The 15054-nt window shown below is 47.9% G+C and overlaps 1 protein-coding gene across 1 annotated transcript; it reads right to left on the bottom strand.

The window, feature by feature from the left end:
- Positions 1 to 215: 215 nt before the first annotated feature.
- On the bottom strand, positions 216 to 15048 carry CACNG6 (calcium channel, voltage-dependent, gamma subunit 6). Its single transcript, XM_010855974.1, has 4 exons — positions 14751 to 15048; positions 10434 to 10508; positions 8630 to 8767; positions 216 to 1349 (listed from the first exon to the last, which is right to left on the bottom strand). The coding sequence occupies exons 1-4, from the start codon at positions 14989 to 14991 to the stop codon at positions 1111 to 1113; spliced, it is 693 nt and encodes a 230-aa protein (XP_010854276.1). The 5' UTR covers positions 14992 to 15048; the 3' UTR covers positions 216 to 1110.
- Positions 15049 to 15054: the final 6 nt, after the last annotated feature.

Genomic DNA, 15054 nt, shown 5'->3' on the forward strand with positions numbered 1-15054 from the left:
AAGCAGCTCTCCTAGGCTTGGAGATGGTCTTCTCCCTGCGTCTCTTCACCTCGCCTGCCTGCTGTCCGCCCTCAGAGTCTTAGTCTCGTCTCCACACGAGGACACCAGGAGACTTTCCGGGAGGCTCAGTGGTAAAGAACCTGCCTGCAATGCGAGAGACTTGGGTTCAATCCTGTGTCAGGAAGAGCCCCTGGAGGAGGGCATGGCCACCCGCTCCAGTGTTCTTGCCTGGAGAAGCCCATGGACGGAGGAGCCTGGCGGGCTACGGGCCACCGGTTTGCAGAGGGTCAGACAGCACTGAGTGACTGAGCACAAGCACCTACAGGACTAGGGCTCGGACTAATGACCCCCTTTTCACTGGATCACCTCCGCAAAGGCTCCATCTCCAAACAAGGTCACATTCTGAGGTCCTGGAGGTTCGGACCCCAACACATACTTCCCGCAGGGACCCCATTTAACCCGTAACAATGTCTGTGTTCCATACTGGGTTTTCCATCACTCACTATGGGTTCATTGACACGTGACTTTGGGGCCAACGAGTAGCAGGCAGAGGTTTTCTGAAGAGCACGGTGACCCCTTTTCCCTACCCTGCAATACACAACCCACATCACAACGGACTCCAAAGCTGTTAAATTTCCAAACCTTTAATCCCAAATCAGACCACAGCCAGGTCAGACCCAGATTCTCCCCTCCCTGCTCTCCCCAAAAGAAGTCTGTCCCACAGCTGAATACAACCCAATCTGGGCAACAAGAAGGTCCAACTCCCTCCTAGCACCCCCTGACCTCGCCCATCCACCCCCACCCGCTAGTTACCCCATCAGGTCCCCAGCAGTCTTCCCTGGGGACCCTCGTTTGCAAAAAAATCCTCTCCCCGCCCCACCCCCAAGCAACCCAAATCCAGCCATAGAGAAAAAAGAAAAACATATTTACAGAGGAAAAAGGTATTTAAGAGAGGGAGGGGCAGGTTTGTGCAAACAGCATGGGCCCCAGAGTTCAGAGAACACAGTCTCTCTGGGGCACGGGGTGAAAGATGCAAAGGGGATGGTGGGGAGGGCGGAGCGGCGTTGGGAAGTTGCTGAGAGAACGCACGACGGGATGGTGACGGTGGCGCTAGGGGGCCCTCTGGCCCCACTTGGGACAGAGGGGACTCCAGGGTCCAGGAGGCAGGGCGAGCAGCAGAAAGCAGCCACCTCCCAGCATCAGGATCAGGCCGGCCCCCACGCCACAGCCCAGGGACCAGGAGTACTCGTAGGTCAGGGCCGGGGCCACGGGGGGCTCGGGGCTGACCCTCTGCATCAAGGCTCTCACGGAATGCCGGAAGACCTCCAGGCTGACGAGGACCAGCAGGCCTGTGGGGAGAGAACAGATGTGGTCCTTAGGCCCTGGGGGGTCCCCCACTGAGGTCTGAGCACCTTCCCCAATATAGCCCCCCAAACATGCTTCCTCAAGCCGGAAACCTCAGAGGCCCCTCTTAGTGACAGAGCGAAGGGACAAAGGAGGTGATTAAATAGGTAATCCCGCCAAGGGGTCAGGAGTAAAGGAAAATGTTCGGGAGACCCCTGTAAGTTAACAACCATTCAAGAAGACATGCCAGGGAATTCCTTGGCGAGCCAGTGGTTAGGACTCCATGTTGCCACTGCAGGGAGCTGGGGTTCAATCCCTGGTCAGGGAACTAAGATCCTTGGGTGCTGTATGGCACGCCCCCCCCCAAAAAAAAAAGCAGGTTTGCTTAACCACAGAACCAAAACCAAACAGGTTTGCTTAGCAATCAACCCATGCAGCATGAGACATGCCCTCACACAAAGAAACAGTGATGGCATGAGACCCACATCCTGGCCAGTGGGCTCAGTAAGCTACTGACCCCTAGGACACACTTCTCCAGGCATGTGTACTAAAAACAGAAATATAAGGAAAAGGGGACGTTATGCTGAAACCCGAGAGGATTTACCTTATTTTAGTTATTTTATGTTACCACCTTTTTGCTCATTTCCATTGCACTGTGACAGTCCTAGCTTGACCGTGTGTGTGTGTGTGTGTGTGTGTGTGTGTTAGTTGCTCAGTCGTGTCTGATTCTTTGCAACTCCATGGACTCTAGCCTGCCAGGCTCCTCTGTCCATGGGGTTCTCCAGGCAAGAACACTGAAGAGGGTTGCCATGCCCTCCTCCAGGGGATCATCCCGACCCAGGATTTGACCATGTATGTAGGGACAAGAAAACTCCCCACCTGACATGGAGACGTTGCTGATGATGGAAGCTGGATGTGGGCTTAAGAAGAGAGCAGGGGATTCTCTTTCCCTCCCCACTTTTCTCTTGTTTATAAAACTGCAGCCCACTAAGTTCTCAGCACGGCACCCTCTCACCTGCCCACTTACAAGCGTGCTATTCTAATAGATCACTTCTTATCCATCACTTTGCCTCTCACTGAATTCCTTCTGTGCTGAGATATCAAGGACTGGAGCCTCCCAGTGCCCCCCCACCCGAGACATATTTCTGTGGTTTCACTAGCACCCCTTCAACGATCACTTACTAAGCACTTGCTCTACAGCAAGCACAGTTTTGGAAGCCGGAGAGAAAGAACAAGACCCAAATTCACAGAGACAGGGTAAAAGGTGGGTGCCGGGAGAGAGAAAGGGTGAGCAGAGAGTTGGTGTTTAATGGGGAGAGAGTTTTAACTGGAGAAGACGTTAAAGTGCTGGAGATGGGTGGTGGGGATGGTTGCAGGACTGTGTGAATGAACTTAATGCCACAGAAAGTGAAAGTGAAGTGAAGTTACTCAGTCGTGTCCGACTCTTTGCCATCCCATGGACTGTAGCCCACCAAGCTCCTCCGTCCATGGGATTCTCCAGGCAAGAATACTGGAGTGGGTTGCCATTTCCTTCTCCATAGAAGGGGGCACTTAAAACAGTGTGGGGTTCCCTGGTAGTTCAATGGTTAAGACTCATGCTTTCAATGCAGGGGGCATGGGTTTGATCCCTGGTCAGAGAAATAAGATCCTGCATGCTACATTGCATGGTCAAAATATAAAATAAAGGTGTTTTAAAAAAAGGGTTCAAATGGTAACTTTTATGTGTCTTTCACTGCTTAAAAAAAAAAAGAATAAAGCAAACCAAGGAATCAAGAATCACAAAAGGCAAATTAAGACTCCATCAAGGGACTTCCCTGGTGGTCCAGTGGTTAAGACTCCACGCTCCCAGTGCAGGGTGCCTGGAATTGGATTCCTGGTTAGGAAACTGGATCCCACATGCTGCAGCTAAGACCTGTCACAGCCAATAAATGTTGTCATTGTTGTTCAGCCGCCAAGTCGTGTCCGATTCTTTGCGACCCCGTGGACTGCAGCACACCAGGCTCCCCTGTCCTTCACTATCTCCTGGAGCTTGCTCAAATTCATGTCCATTGAATTGGTGATGCCATCCAACCATCTTATCCTCTACTGCCCCCTTCTCCTTTTGCCAAATAAACGAGTAAAAATAATTTTTAAAAAGAGAGACTCCTGGAGAAGGAAATGGCAACCCACTCCAGTATTCTTGCCTGGGAAATCCCATGGATACAGGAACCTGGCAGGCTACAGTCCGTGGGGTCACAAAAGAGTCAGACACGACTTAGCAACAAATAAACAAAAATAATTAAAAAATATAAAAAATAAAAAGAGAGACTCCTTCAAAACTTTAGTAAAGAGTGATGATGGAATCTAACTTAGTTGAAGCCACTGACGCAGAGAGCAGAATGGTGGTTGCCAGGGACTGAGGGGACGGGGAAATGAGGAGATGCTAATCAGAGGGTACAGATGTCCAGCTGCAAGAAGAATCAGTTCTGGAGGTCTGCTGTACAGTATGGTGACCACAGGCTTCCCTGGTGGCTCAGATGGTAAAGAATCCGCCTGCAATGCAGGAGACTGAGTTCGATCCCTGGGTTGGGAAGATCTCCCAGAGAAGGGAAAGGCTACCCACTCCAGTATTCTGGCCTGGAAAATTCCAAGGACCGTATAGTCCATGGGGTTGCAAAGAGTCAGACATGACTGAGCGACTAAGCACTGCACATGGTGATTATAGTTAATATACCATATACGTAAACTTGCTAAGAGAGTAGATCTTAAATGTTCTTGCTACCAAAAAAAAAAAGATTAGTACATGAGGTCATGAATGTGTCAGCTAGTTTGATTGTCATGACCATTTTATGATGTGTATCAAAACATATCAAAACATCGAGTGGTAGGGGAGTTCCTTGGTGGCGTGGTGGTGAGAACTTGGCGCTTCCACTGCCGTGGCCCAGGTTCAATCCCTGGTCAGGGAACGGAGAGATCCTGCAAGTCACACAGTGTGGCCAAAAACCAAAACGAACAAACGAAAACCCAACAACATCAAGTGCACACCTTATATACAACAGTGTGTATGTATATGTATGTGCCGTGTCGTGTGCTCGGCTATGTCTGACTCTTTGCAACCCCTTGGACTATAGCCCACCAGACTCCTCTGTCTGTGGGATTCTCCAGGCAAGACTCCAGTGGATTGCCATGCCCTCCTCCAGGGGATCTTCCTGACCCAGGGATTGACCCCATGTCTCTGGCATTGTAGGCAGATTCTTTACTGTCTGAGCCATCATGGAAGCCCATATATGTGTACATGTATATATGTAAGTGTGTACGTGTATGTATGCACACAATTGATACTTGTCACTCATATGCCAATGAAACTGACAAGAAAAAAGAGTGATGGCAGATTACAAGATGAAAAGACAATCAGGCAAGTTGTAATGTGATTTGATTAAGAAAAGAAAAAAGAAAGGAACAAGACCAACAAAGACCCTCACAGAACCTATGTTCTAGTTGGAGAAGACAGATGGTAAACAAATAAACCCAGGCTTGCAAAACTCAGAGGCCTCCAGGGGACAATGAGAAAGTACAAACAGATGAGCAGGCAGGTGTGGTGGGGACAGTGACAAAGGGTGGCCCAGACCCAGCTTCAGCCAAGGGCAGCTCATCAGAAGCAGGGGCTTAACGGACTAGATTTTCTGGTTTTCTAAGAACAGCTGGAATTTTGAAAACTGATTATTGTTTCTTGGGGGGCATTCACCCAAAATATTGGGTGAGTTTAAATATTGGCTCAGAGAAACCTCTATACACTGCCTGCCAAACAAAGTATATTTATGGGCTGTTGCTGGCCTGTGGGCAGCCAGGCTGTGACTCTCAAAGTAAACACATGAGAAGATGGGGTAATTTCAGACAGTGATGCAGGCTAGGAAGGAGATAAAAACAGAGTGATGGGAAGGGGCGGGGGCTGAGGCTCAAGATGGCGTCATCAGAACAGCCACTGGAGCTGAGACCCAGATGGACGAAAAGAAGCCTGCCGTGCACAGAACTCAGGGGTAGTGGCTCCAGGCAGAAGCAATGCCTCTCTCGTATGACCTAGAGGGGTAGATGGGACCCGGACCTGGCCTACTTCTTCAGCCTCCTCTCGAGCTGCACTTCCCTCCCTACAGCGGCATGGTGTAAGATTTCTTTCAGGACTTGAATGCACCCAATTTGTTCAAGCCTGGAGACCTTTATGGTGCTTGGAATAACTGCTTCCCCTCCCTAAGCCTACATGACACATGCTCATTCTCTACATCCCTACTTAAGTTACATTTCTTCCGAGAAGCCTTCCCTGACCACTGTCACTTAAGTCTCTGTTGGGTCCACCCAGTTACAGGTTTCCATTATACACTTTACTTTTCATTTATAGCATTAATCACAATTGGTAATTATTAATATACATTAATTTATATGAGTGTTATTTATTTGCCTGGTTTCTATCTCTCCCAATAGAGTAGAAACCTGTGAGGGCCAGGAACTTGTTTGTTTCATATCCCTAAAACAGAGGACACCTGACACATATACTTTATGGAGAAAAACAATATAACCTGAACATGTATGACGTCTAGGGAGACCTCGAAACCCCCACCTGCCCCGACATCCAGTATAAGAAAAATAATTACGGAGTCAAATCTACCCTTCACTTTCATTTGGTTGTACAATCTGCAGAGCATTTTGTGCCCGAAACTTTCATAAAACACTTTAATGTCCGCACTTTCATGGCACCCTCAGGAATAACACAGGCATGAGTTCAATAATAACACCAACACCAAATTCCTACCAAGCTAAAAATTCCATGACAGCAGAAATCATCTTAATCTGGTCTTCATTCTGTCCCCAGTAGTACCTAACACAGCATCCAGCACTTACTAGATATTAAAGACACACTGTATCATTGAATGAATGGGTGGATGGACAGATAGATGAATATATGAATGGAAGGAGAAACAGAAAAATGGGGAAAAAAGGAAGGAAGAAAAAGCAGTGCGGAGGGAGCTGATTGATGGATCAGTGTAAAGATGGGTGGATGGATAGGATAGGTACTTGACAAATAGATACTTGAATGCATGAGTTCATAAATATGAAATTTAAACTCAGAGAAGGAGAGCAATTTCCCCAAGATCACTCATCTCTTAATGGTCACTTGCCTATGCTGGGTCTTCAGTTGCGGCATATGGGCTCTTTCGTTGTGGCACGTGAAACCTTAGCTGTGGCTCATGGGATCCAGTTCCCTGACCAGAGATCAGACCCCAGTCACCTGCATTGGGATTATGGAATCTTAACCACTGGACCACCAGGAAAATCCGTCCTGGTTTGTCTTTTACACCAGTTATCCTCACTCTCCATGCTCCAACCTCACTGGCTGTCTTTCAGGACCTGAAATTCACCAAACGTTTTTCTAGCTTGGTTACCCATAATTTGACATGGTAAGTGTCACCTCCTCCAAGAGGCCTTCTCTAACTCTGCTTTAAATCAAGTGCCCTCATTAGGCACTCTCACAGGACTCTACTTTTTCTTGGGCACTTACTGCCATTTATAACTGTGTGATAATTTGTATCATTTCTATGTCCTTAGCCAGATGATAACTTCCTTCACCTTTCTGTCTTCTATAGTCTTCCTATGACACGCATGTTCACACCTATGCATAGTGTAATGGGTCTGTGTGCATAGCAGTGATTTAAGTGAACTAATGGATAAACGGAACAGAGGAAAGGGAGTGACTTTCTCCCCAATGAAACCGAGGAAAGGGAGTGACTGACTTTCTCCCCTTTATTTAGGAAGCTCTCTAAGGCACAAACCAATAATAAGAATGTGATTATTGGGACTTCCCTGGTTGTCTGCCTTGCAATGCAGGGGATATGGATTTGATTCTCGGTTGGGGAACTAAGACCCCATTGCTGCAGAGCAGCTTAGCCTGAATGCCACACCTAGAGTGTCCGTGAGCTGCAGTAAAAGATCCCAGGTGCCACAACTATCACCTGACACAGTCCGTGAGTGAATAAATATTTTTTTAAAAGAATGTGATTATTAATCATTTCTATTTGAGTGTGCTCTTGACCATTTGTATCTCCCTTGCCTCATTTTTCACCAAGCCTCTACTTCATCTGTGGATTAAGGTTACCTTGTACATTTGTGCAAATTTTGCCCTGCTTTATGCTCTGATCTTCATTCTGTTCCTCAAACTTGCCAAATATTTCACAGACTTCACATATCCTGTTTATATCACTATTACCACATTACCAGCATCACCACCACCACACGATCACCACCGACATGGCCACCGCTACTGCCAACACCACACTGGGTAATTCCTGTTCCTCATTTGATTATTAGCTTGAATACCACTTTCTCAAACTTTCCCTGACACACCTCCCACCCCAGTGTGTACCTCTTATATGCTTTATCATAACTCTCATCACAACTATAGTTGAATTGTTAACAGGTTACTGTCTATTTCTGTCAGAATCTAGGCTTTATGAGGGCAGACACAGTGTCTGTCTTATGAATCTTATATCTCCAGCCCTTCGCCTAATGTCTGGAACACAGTAGGTGCTCATTAGATCCATGAAAGATAAATGAAACTTTTATAATGAATGACCTATCTATCCACCTTAGAAACCGTCGGATCCAGTGAGGGCTACATTTCACAAGATGCAGACTTTTTGGACTGTCAACTCCAAAAATGCAACAGTTCTTACAGACCCCAAGTGCCAATCTAAAAGAGTGTCTAGAGAACCTTCAATTCTTGGCCAACAACAGCGCTTGGAATTTTCTTATATTTAAGACTACTATAGCCCTTGTGCTTCCCAGAATGCAACCAGTGCTTAGAGAGCTTCTTCAACCTCCCAGCATGCAACAGCTCATGGGGCTCTCCCTCACCCTGTGAGCAGGCAACAGTGCTTGGAGACCCTAGATTCCAACCTAAAAAAGCGTTTGATTCAGCAGCAGAACTTAGAACTTTTCCATCTCTGAGAGTTCTATAGCACTTGAGCTTCTGTCAACTCCTAGCACACAACAGTGCTTGGAGACCTGATCTCTCAACATGCAACAGTGCTCAGAGACCTCCCTCAACCTCCCAGCATGCAACAGTGCTTGGAAATACAACTTCCCAGCATGCAACAGGGCTTTAAGACCCAATCTCCCAGCATGCAATGGTGCTTGGAGACCCGACTTTCCACCATGCAACAGGGCTTGAAGACCCAACCTCCCAGCATGCAAGAGAGGTTGAAATCCAGATCTCCTAACATGCAGTGCCCTTGGTCTGCAGGCCCTCAACCCTCACCTGAGAGGCCAAAGCAGACGGCTCCAACCCGGAGCAGGAACTCTGCACCTTTGCTGAGCACCATGATGATACAGAGGCACCCCAGGGCCATAACTGCCAAGCCTAGCACTGCTATCACTGCAGCTGCCTGGTTCACCTCTGTGAGGAGGGGAAGGGGAAATAGAGAACGCTGGATGTAGGAAGTGGAGAGAACTCCCCTACAGGGACTCAGAACCAGGAATATGAAAGATTTAGGCCTAGAGAAGAATTTTCAAGTAGCAGATCATCCAGTCCAATATTTTACTTATACTGTTCAAGGAACTAAGACTCAGAAAGGGTCAGTTATTTGCCTAAGGTCAAAGAGCCAAGAATGGGCAGAGCCAGGATTAGAAGGAGATGGGAACTACCAATCATCATTTATGATCTGTCACCGTTTGTTTACTAGTGGAGAAACTGAGGCAGTGGGTTGTGTGTGTGTGGGGGAGACAACAGAGAAGGCCATACATTACAGTGCGATGATCCAAGTTGGAATTCTCCCTAGCTACTTTCTAGCTGGAAGGTTCTGCTAAAGCCACTGAACTTCTCTGAGCCTCACTTTCCTCTTCTAGAAAAATCAAGACGAAAGTCCCTATTTGGTCTGCTGTGAGGATTAGAAATGACACATGTAATGTGCCCAGTGCCCAGCGTGGCTCACAGCACTTGGTCCATAGCCGTGCCCTGAGGGTATTTTACTATCCTGGGGCGGGGGTGCACAATGATTTGCCCAAGCCCACTTAGCACCAAGGTAAGGAAGAAAGGAGCGGAGAAGACAGGAAACCACTGTTTAATGAGGGCCTACTATGTGTCAGGCACCACACTGTGTTTTAGCTGCCCCATCTCATTAAATCCTTATAAAGACTAGATAAGGCTGATGACATGACCACAGTTCCTTTACTGGCGAGGATACGAGGTGCTGGGGTGGTGGAGAACCTGTGTTAGGGTAGAAAGGGTGAAGTCTTAAGAGTTTCATTGTTTAGTGTGCAGCCACTACCCACAGATGGTGTTTTCATTTGAAATGGATTTAAATGCAATGAAATTGAAAACTCAGTGTCTTAGTCGCGCCAGCCACATCTGGTCAGTGGCTGCCATACTGGTTGGTGTAGATTCAGAAACATTTCCATTTTCACAGCATGGTTTATAGACGAGCGCTGAGTTGGAGTCGGAATTATTTGGGTTTAAATTACGCCTCTCTGCCACTTTCTGGGGAAAGAAACCATTTATGGGCTTCCGTTTTCTCATCTGGTAGATTAAGATAAAGGCCCTGCCCTGCAGAGTCATGGAAAGGACTGGAAGTCTTATAAATGAAGCTCTCAGGGCTGTGCTTAGCATGTGGGAAATGCACACTTGTGAGATGTTATTGTACTACCCACAGAGAGGGGCTGGGACTTGCCCAAAATAACACACCTGAGGCAGGGACACTGGACAGAGGGCCCTGAAGAATCACCTCTCCCCAAAGGTGAGACCTCCCAAGACTTAGGAGCTTGTGCCCATCCTGCAGCAAAGCAGAGAAGAGCATGATGCTATCAAGAACTCCCTGGGTACTAACAGATACAAACTACTGTACATAAAGTAGATAACCAACAAGGACTTATTGTCTAGCATGGAGAAGTATAATCAATACCTTCTAATAAATAAGGGAATATCATCTGAAAAAATAATGGAATCATTTTGCTGTACCCCTGAAACCAACACAGTATTGTAAACAAACTCTGTCAATTTAAAAAGAAAGAAAAGAATACCTTTGGCGTGGTCATCCCATCCCCTCTGCCGGGTGAAATGTTCTTACCTTTCTTCGTGGTTCTCTGGAAGATGTGTGCATTCTCTCCCGTGGTGAAGAATTTAAAATAAGTGCAATTTGCTTCTGTAGGAGGAGCAGGGGAGAGAAAAAGAGAGGTAATGACATGGAGATCCCTAGTGTAAGCTCAGGGCTGGACATTTAGCATAGCTCACAATAACCCAGAAATATGACATTAGCATCCCTGATAAACAGAGAGAAATGATGTCCAGAAAAGGAAAACCACCTGCTATCACACAGCTATCAAGGAGCTGAGACTCCAATCCAGAGCTGAGAAGTCCAGATCTGTGGCCGTGAGAGGGCTATTGACCTTTCTGAGCTTCTGACTCTTCCTCTATAAACTGAGTTAATAGTCTCTTCCCTGACTCTGTCATATGGACTTGTTTAGGGTCAAATGAGATTAGAAACGGATAACCGCTTTATTCAACAGAGCACACCAAGATCCAGGCAGAAGGTTAACACGTTCAGAAGAGATTCTTTATCTCAGAAAGGGCTCCTGTCTACACAAAGAACTCCTGCTGATCATCAAGAAAAGAGAGATAACCCAGTTGAAAAATGGGCAAAGGTGATGAATAGTCAGTTCATAGGAGAAGAAGCCCGGATTACTCACAAGAACATAAAGAGATGCTCCATCTCACCAGGGATCAAAGAAATGCAACTTAAATCAGCAGGGAGACACCACTTTAGATCAATTAGATTGGGAAATATTAAAAGGATAATATTAAGCACTTGGAAGGATAAGAGGAAACCTCTGGGGGTATAACAGGTACTAGTCTTTTTTGGAAAGCACTCTGGAGTACTTTATGAAATGAAGTATGTTTATACCCTATAACCCAGCAATTTTACTTCTGGGTATACATCCAGAAAAAAACCACATGCAGGAAAATCTATGTATTGCCTGATGTTCATTGCAACACTGTTTATAAAAACATGGAGTCAGAATAATCAACCTGGTGCCCATATCTATGGGAATAGACAAGTAAATGTGATGGATGCTTCCCAGGCAAGCCTCTGCAGCACACAGTAGCCACGAACTAGAATAAGAGAAACTAGACTGGAGAGATTTGAGAAACACAGCATTGAGGAAAAAAAAATCACAAATAGGAAAAAAATCTAGAGCATGATATCATTTATGTAAATTAAAATACATATATAAAAATAACACTATATATTTTCCAAGTTAAAACATATATCCAATGCATTAAAGAGATGAATTAGGAGGTTTTTTTTTTTTTAAAGAATGTAAAATAATGCACAAGAAAGAACCAGCTAAGGCTGGTAATGATTTTGTGACACAAGCTGAAAAGTTATGATTCATCTAACGCTGTGTACTTGAAGTTTAAGGAACCCCACACTTCAGGGGGAAAAAAAGATGCTTTCTAAACTGCATTTTAAAGCCAGAATTTCCCATAAAACACACCTAGAATCAGCTTTCTCATTCCACAGATGGGGAAACTGAGGATGATGAAAGGGGAGGAGAGAAGTTGTGAATAAGAGGGGGAAAGGAGACAGAAGAGAGGTCAGGTGGTCTTGGGAAGTGGTAAGGTACTTTCCAAAGTGAAGAGGGATGCTGAAGGACAAGAGGTAAGCTCCTGAGTCAGGTGAGGGGATGTGGACACTCCACCTGGTATTTGGAAGGAAGGAGAAGAGCATGACGTATCCCGGCAGGGGCAGTGAGTCCTGATTCTGCAGCAGTAAGAAGCAAAAGATGCTTCGTGCAGCAGAGCAAAGGGCGAGGATGCTGTCTGTAGTGGCTGGGGGAGAAACGCAGTCTTCCTCTGAAAGGGAAATGGAAAGTCTCATCTAGAGAGTGAGAGGGGGTGGTACATCTTTCCGAGAGAGTGTGTGGTATCTGGCACCCCGTTTTGGCTGCTAATGATTTAGGTTATCTTGTCTCTTATCTCAGAGGATGTGGTACATCTCATTTGGAAAAAGAGTGGGATATGGGTCACCCCTGCTTGGGGATGTCCTTTTATGGGCCATGAGATGGGTGAGATATTTCTGAAACCTTGAAAGCTGGGAGATGTCTTTTGAAGGGTCAGGACTGTGGGCTGATGGGGATGGTCCTTTAAGAAAGTTAAAGCCCTTTCTGATCATTAGAGAGACATCAAGGGATATGAAGGACCCCAGAGTATGCAGTTAGAGGAGATGGGACATCTCGTCCAGTGCAGTGAGGACCTCTGGGGCATATTTATAGACTAATGAGATGCAGTATATTGTAGTTGTTAAGAACCAGATGACCAGGGTTCAAGCCCCATGTGACTAGCCTGGGTGCTTAGACAGAGCCATTCATATTTCTTTCTCTCTCTCTCTTTTAAAAAAACTTCAGTTCTTTTCAAATTGCATATACTTAACTTTAATTTCTTTTTTGGCCGCATTACAGTGGCGTGTGGGATCTTAGTTCCCCAAACAGGAATGGAACCCATGCCCCCTGCATTGGCAGTGTGGATTCTTAACCACTGGACCACCACGGAAGTCCGGATCCATTTATATACACTTTTTGCTCTCTGTTTTGGGGATGATAATAACTACTTACAGGGTTGCTATGAAGATTGATAAGTTAATGCAGATGAAATACTTAGGACCGAGCCAGGCACTACATAAGCATCTAATACATATTTCTGACTTTATCTTTATTAAAATTTTTTATTAGAGCATACTTAATTTACAATATCTAACACTTTTTTTTTTTTTCACCAGAGCATCCCATTTCTCAAAAATTTGGGAACATCTGCTTGAGGCTCTGAGGGGTGAGCATGAGCCCATCTGCACACTGAGTGGGTGGGTATCTCAGATCAAGGGCACGTGGCACCCCACTTTGCTATCAAGGGTGTGTGTAAAGAATCTGCCTGCAATGCGGGAGACCTGGGTTCGATCCGTGGGTCAGGAATATCCCCTGGAGAAGGGGATGGCAACCCACTCCAGTATTCTGGCCTGGAGAATTCCATGGACAAAGGGGTCTGGCAGGCTACAGTCCATAGGGTTGCAAAGAGTTGAACACAACTGAAGCAATGGAACACACACACGAGATAATAAGACATCCTTTGGAGAGGAAAGAGGAGGGTTGGCGATGCCATGCAGGCGATCAAGCATGCGACATCCTAAATGGGCTCTGAGGGGTGTCAGATAGTTTCCTTGGGTCAGTAGAGGTGGAGTGAGATCTCATCTGTTCCCAGGGGGTATAGGGTGTCCCACTGGTATAAGTTTAGGGCATGGCATGTCCCGTCTGGGAGAGTGAGAGGTATGGGAGAGCTCTCTGGCAGGGCTGGGGGTGAAAGAGCCACTCTGTGGGAAATTGAGGGCTGTGGGGGTGCCTGGAAGAGACAGCGAGGGGGGCTGGAGTGTCCAGTCTGAGGATGTGAGGTGAAACGGGGAGGGAAAGAAGATTTCCCAGGAAGCAGGAGGGCTGCCCTGGGATGTGGGAGGTGTCTCCCGAGAGCTCTGTTTTGGTGGACTCGGTAGGAGGGAACAGCAGATTGTACTCTGGGGTAGGCGTCAAGGCGGGCTATCTCCCCAGGGCCTGCAGGGTCGGGCCGCAGGCTGTCTCCAGAGTGGGAAGAGCAAGCTGACACCAGGAACCCAGAGTCTTTCTCTAAGGGAGCAGGCCGTCTCAGGGGGGCGGGGGGCGTTTCTGCGGGGACCAGACTGTCTGAGGCACCAACTGTGTCCAGAGTCACCATCTGGGTCTCATGCCCCAGGCTGTGAGCAGAGACACAAGGTTTCTCTAGGGACACGGGCTCTCTGGGGCTTCCCTAGTGGATCGGACAGTAAAGAATCTGCCTGTAATCCAGGAGAGCTGGGTTGGATCCCTGGGTGGGGAAGATCCCCTGGAGGAGGGCATGGCAACCCACTCCAGTATTCTTGCCTTGAAAATCCCGGGGACAGAGGAGCCTGGGGGGCTACATTCCATGGGGTCGCAAAGAGTCAGACACGACTATTATCTACCTTTCTATCTGTCTTATGGGTTCTCTGGGGGTACAGACTGGTCCAGGGGCACACAAATGACTGGGATCACGGGTTGTGCTGGGGGTCCGGAGTTTTGGAGGTCCTGGAATAGTCTGGGGCTGGCCTGGGGACCCAGGCTAGTTTGGGGATACAGACTCCCTCTCCGCACGGTGTGCGCCTGGGGCAGTTATTCCCGGGAGCACAGGCTGAGGTTGGCAGGGTAGGGGGCGCATTCTGAGGGTGCCAGCTCGCTCTCCTGGGGCGGGGGGCAGGCTCTCTCTGGGGCTCGGCTTTCTCAGACAGCCGCCTCTCGGCGGGTTGCGGGGGTCCCAGCCCCCGCGCGGGGGCGGGCGCCGGCCTCACCTCCGGGCAGCTCGGCGGGCCCGCAGGTGTCTCTGCCCGCGGGCACGTCCGCCTGCCACAGTCGTTTGGTGCACATCTTCCAGAGGCCCAGGTGCGCCGCGTCGCAGACGGCGCTGCCGTTGTCCTGGTAGGTGTTGAGCTCCACCCAGAACTCGGTGCCGACGGCCAGCACGGCCAGCGTGGCGCCCACGGAGGTCAGCAGCAGCGCCAGCTTGATCTTGCCCTCGCGCTCCGGGGTCATCTGGGCCTTGGGCTGCCCACGAGCCCGCCGCCGGGCCGCGGCCCCCCGCCGGCGGTTCTCCTC

Source organism: Bison bison, unplaced genomic scaffold (assembly GCF_000754665.1).
Source record: "Bison bison bison isolate TAMUID 2011002044 unplaced genomic scaffold, Bison_UMD1.0 scf7180017854187, whole genome shotgun sequence".
Classification (NCBI taxonomy): Eukaryota; Metazoa; Chordata; class Mammalia; order Artiodactyla; family Bovidae; genus Bison; species Bison bison.

What these genes read in the sequence shown, in the direction of transcription:
- CACNG6 (XM_010855974.1), bottom strand. Translation starts at nt 14,991, where the DNA reads ATGACCCCGGAGCGCGAGGGCAAGATCAAGCTGGCGCTGCTGCTGACC. An exon ending in GCCCGCCGAGCTGCCCGGAG is followed by an intron (nt 10,509 to 14,750) that starts GTGAGGCCGGCG and finishes CTCCTCCTACAG; the next exon opens with AAGCAAATTGCACTTATTTT. An exon ending in CCAGAGAACCACGAAGAAAG is followed by an intron (nt 8,768 to 10,433) that starts GTAAGAACATTT and finishes CCCTCCTCACAG; the next exon opens with AGGTGAACCAGGCAGCTGCA.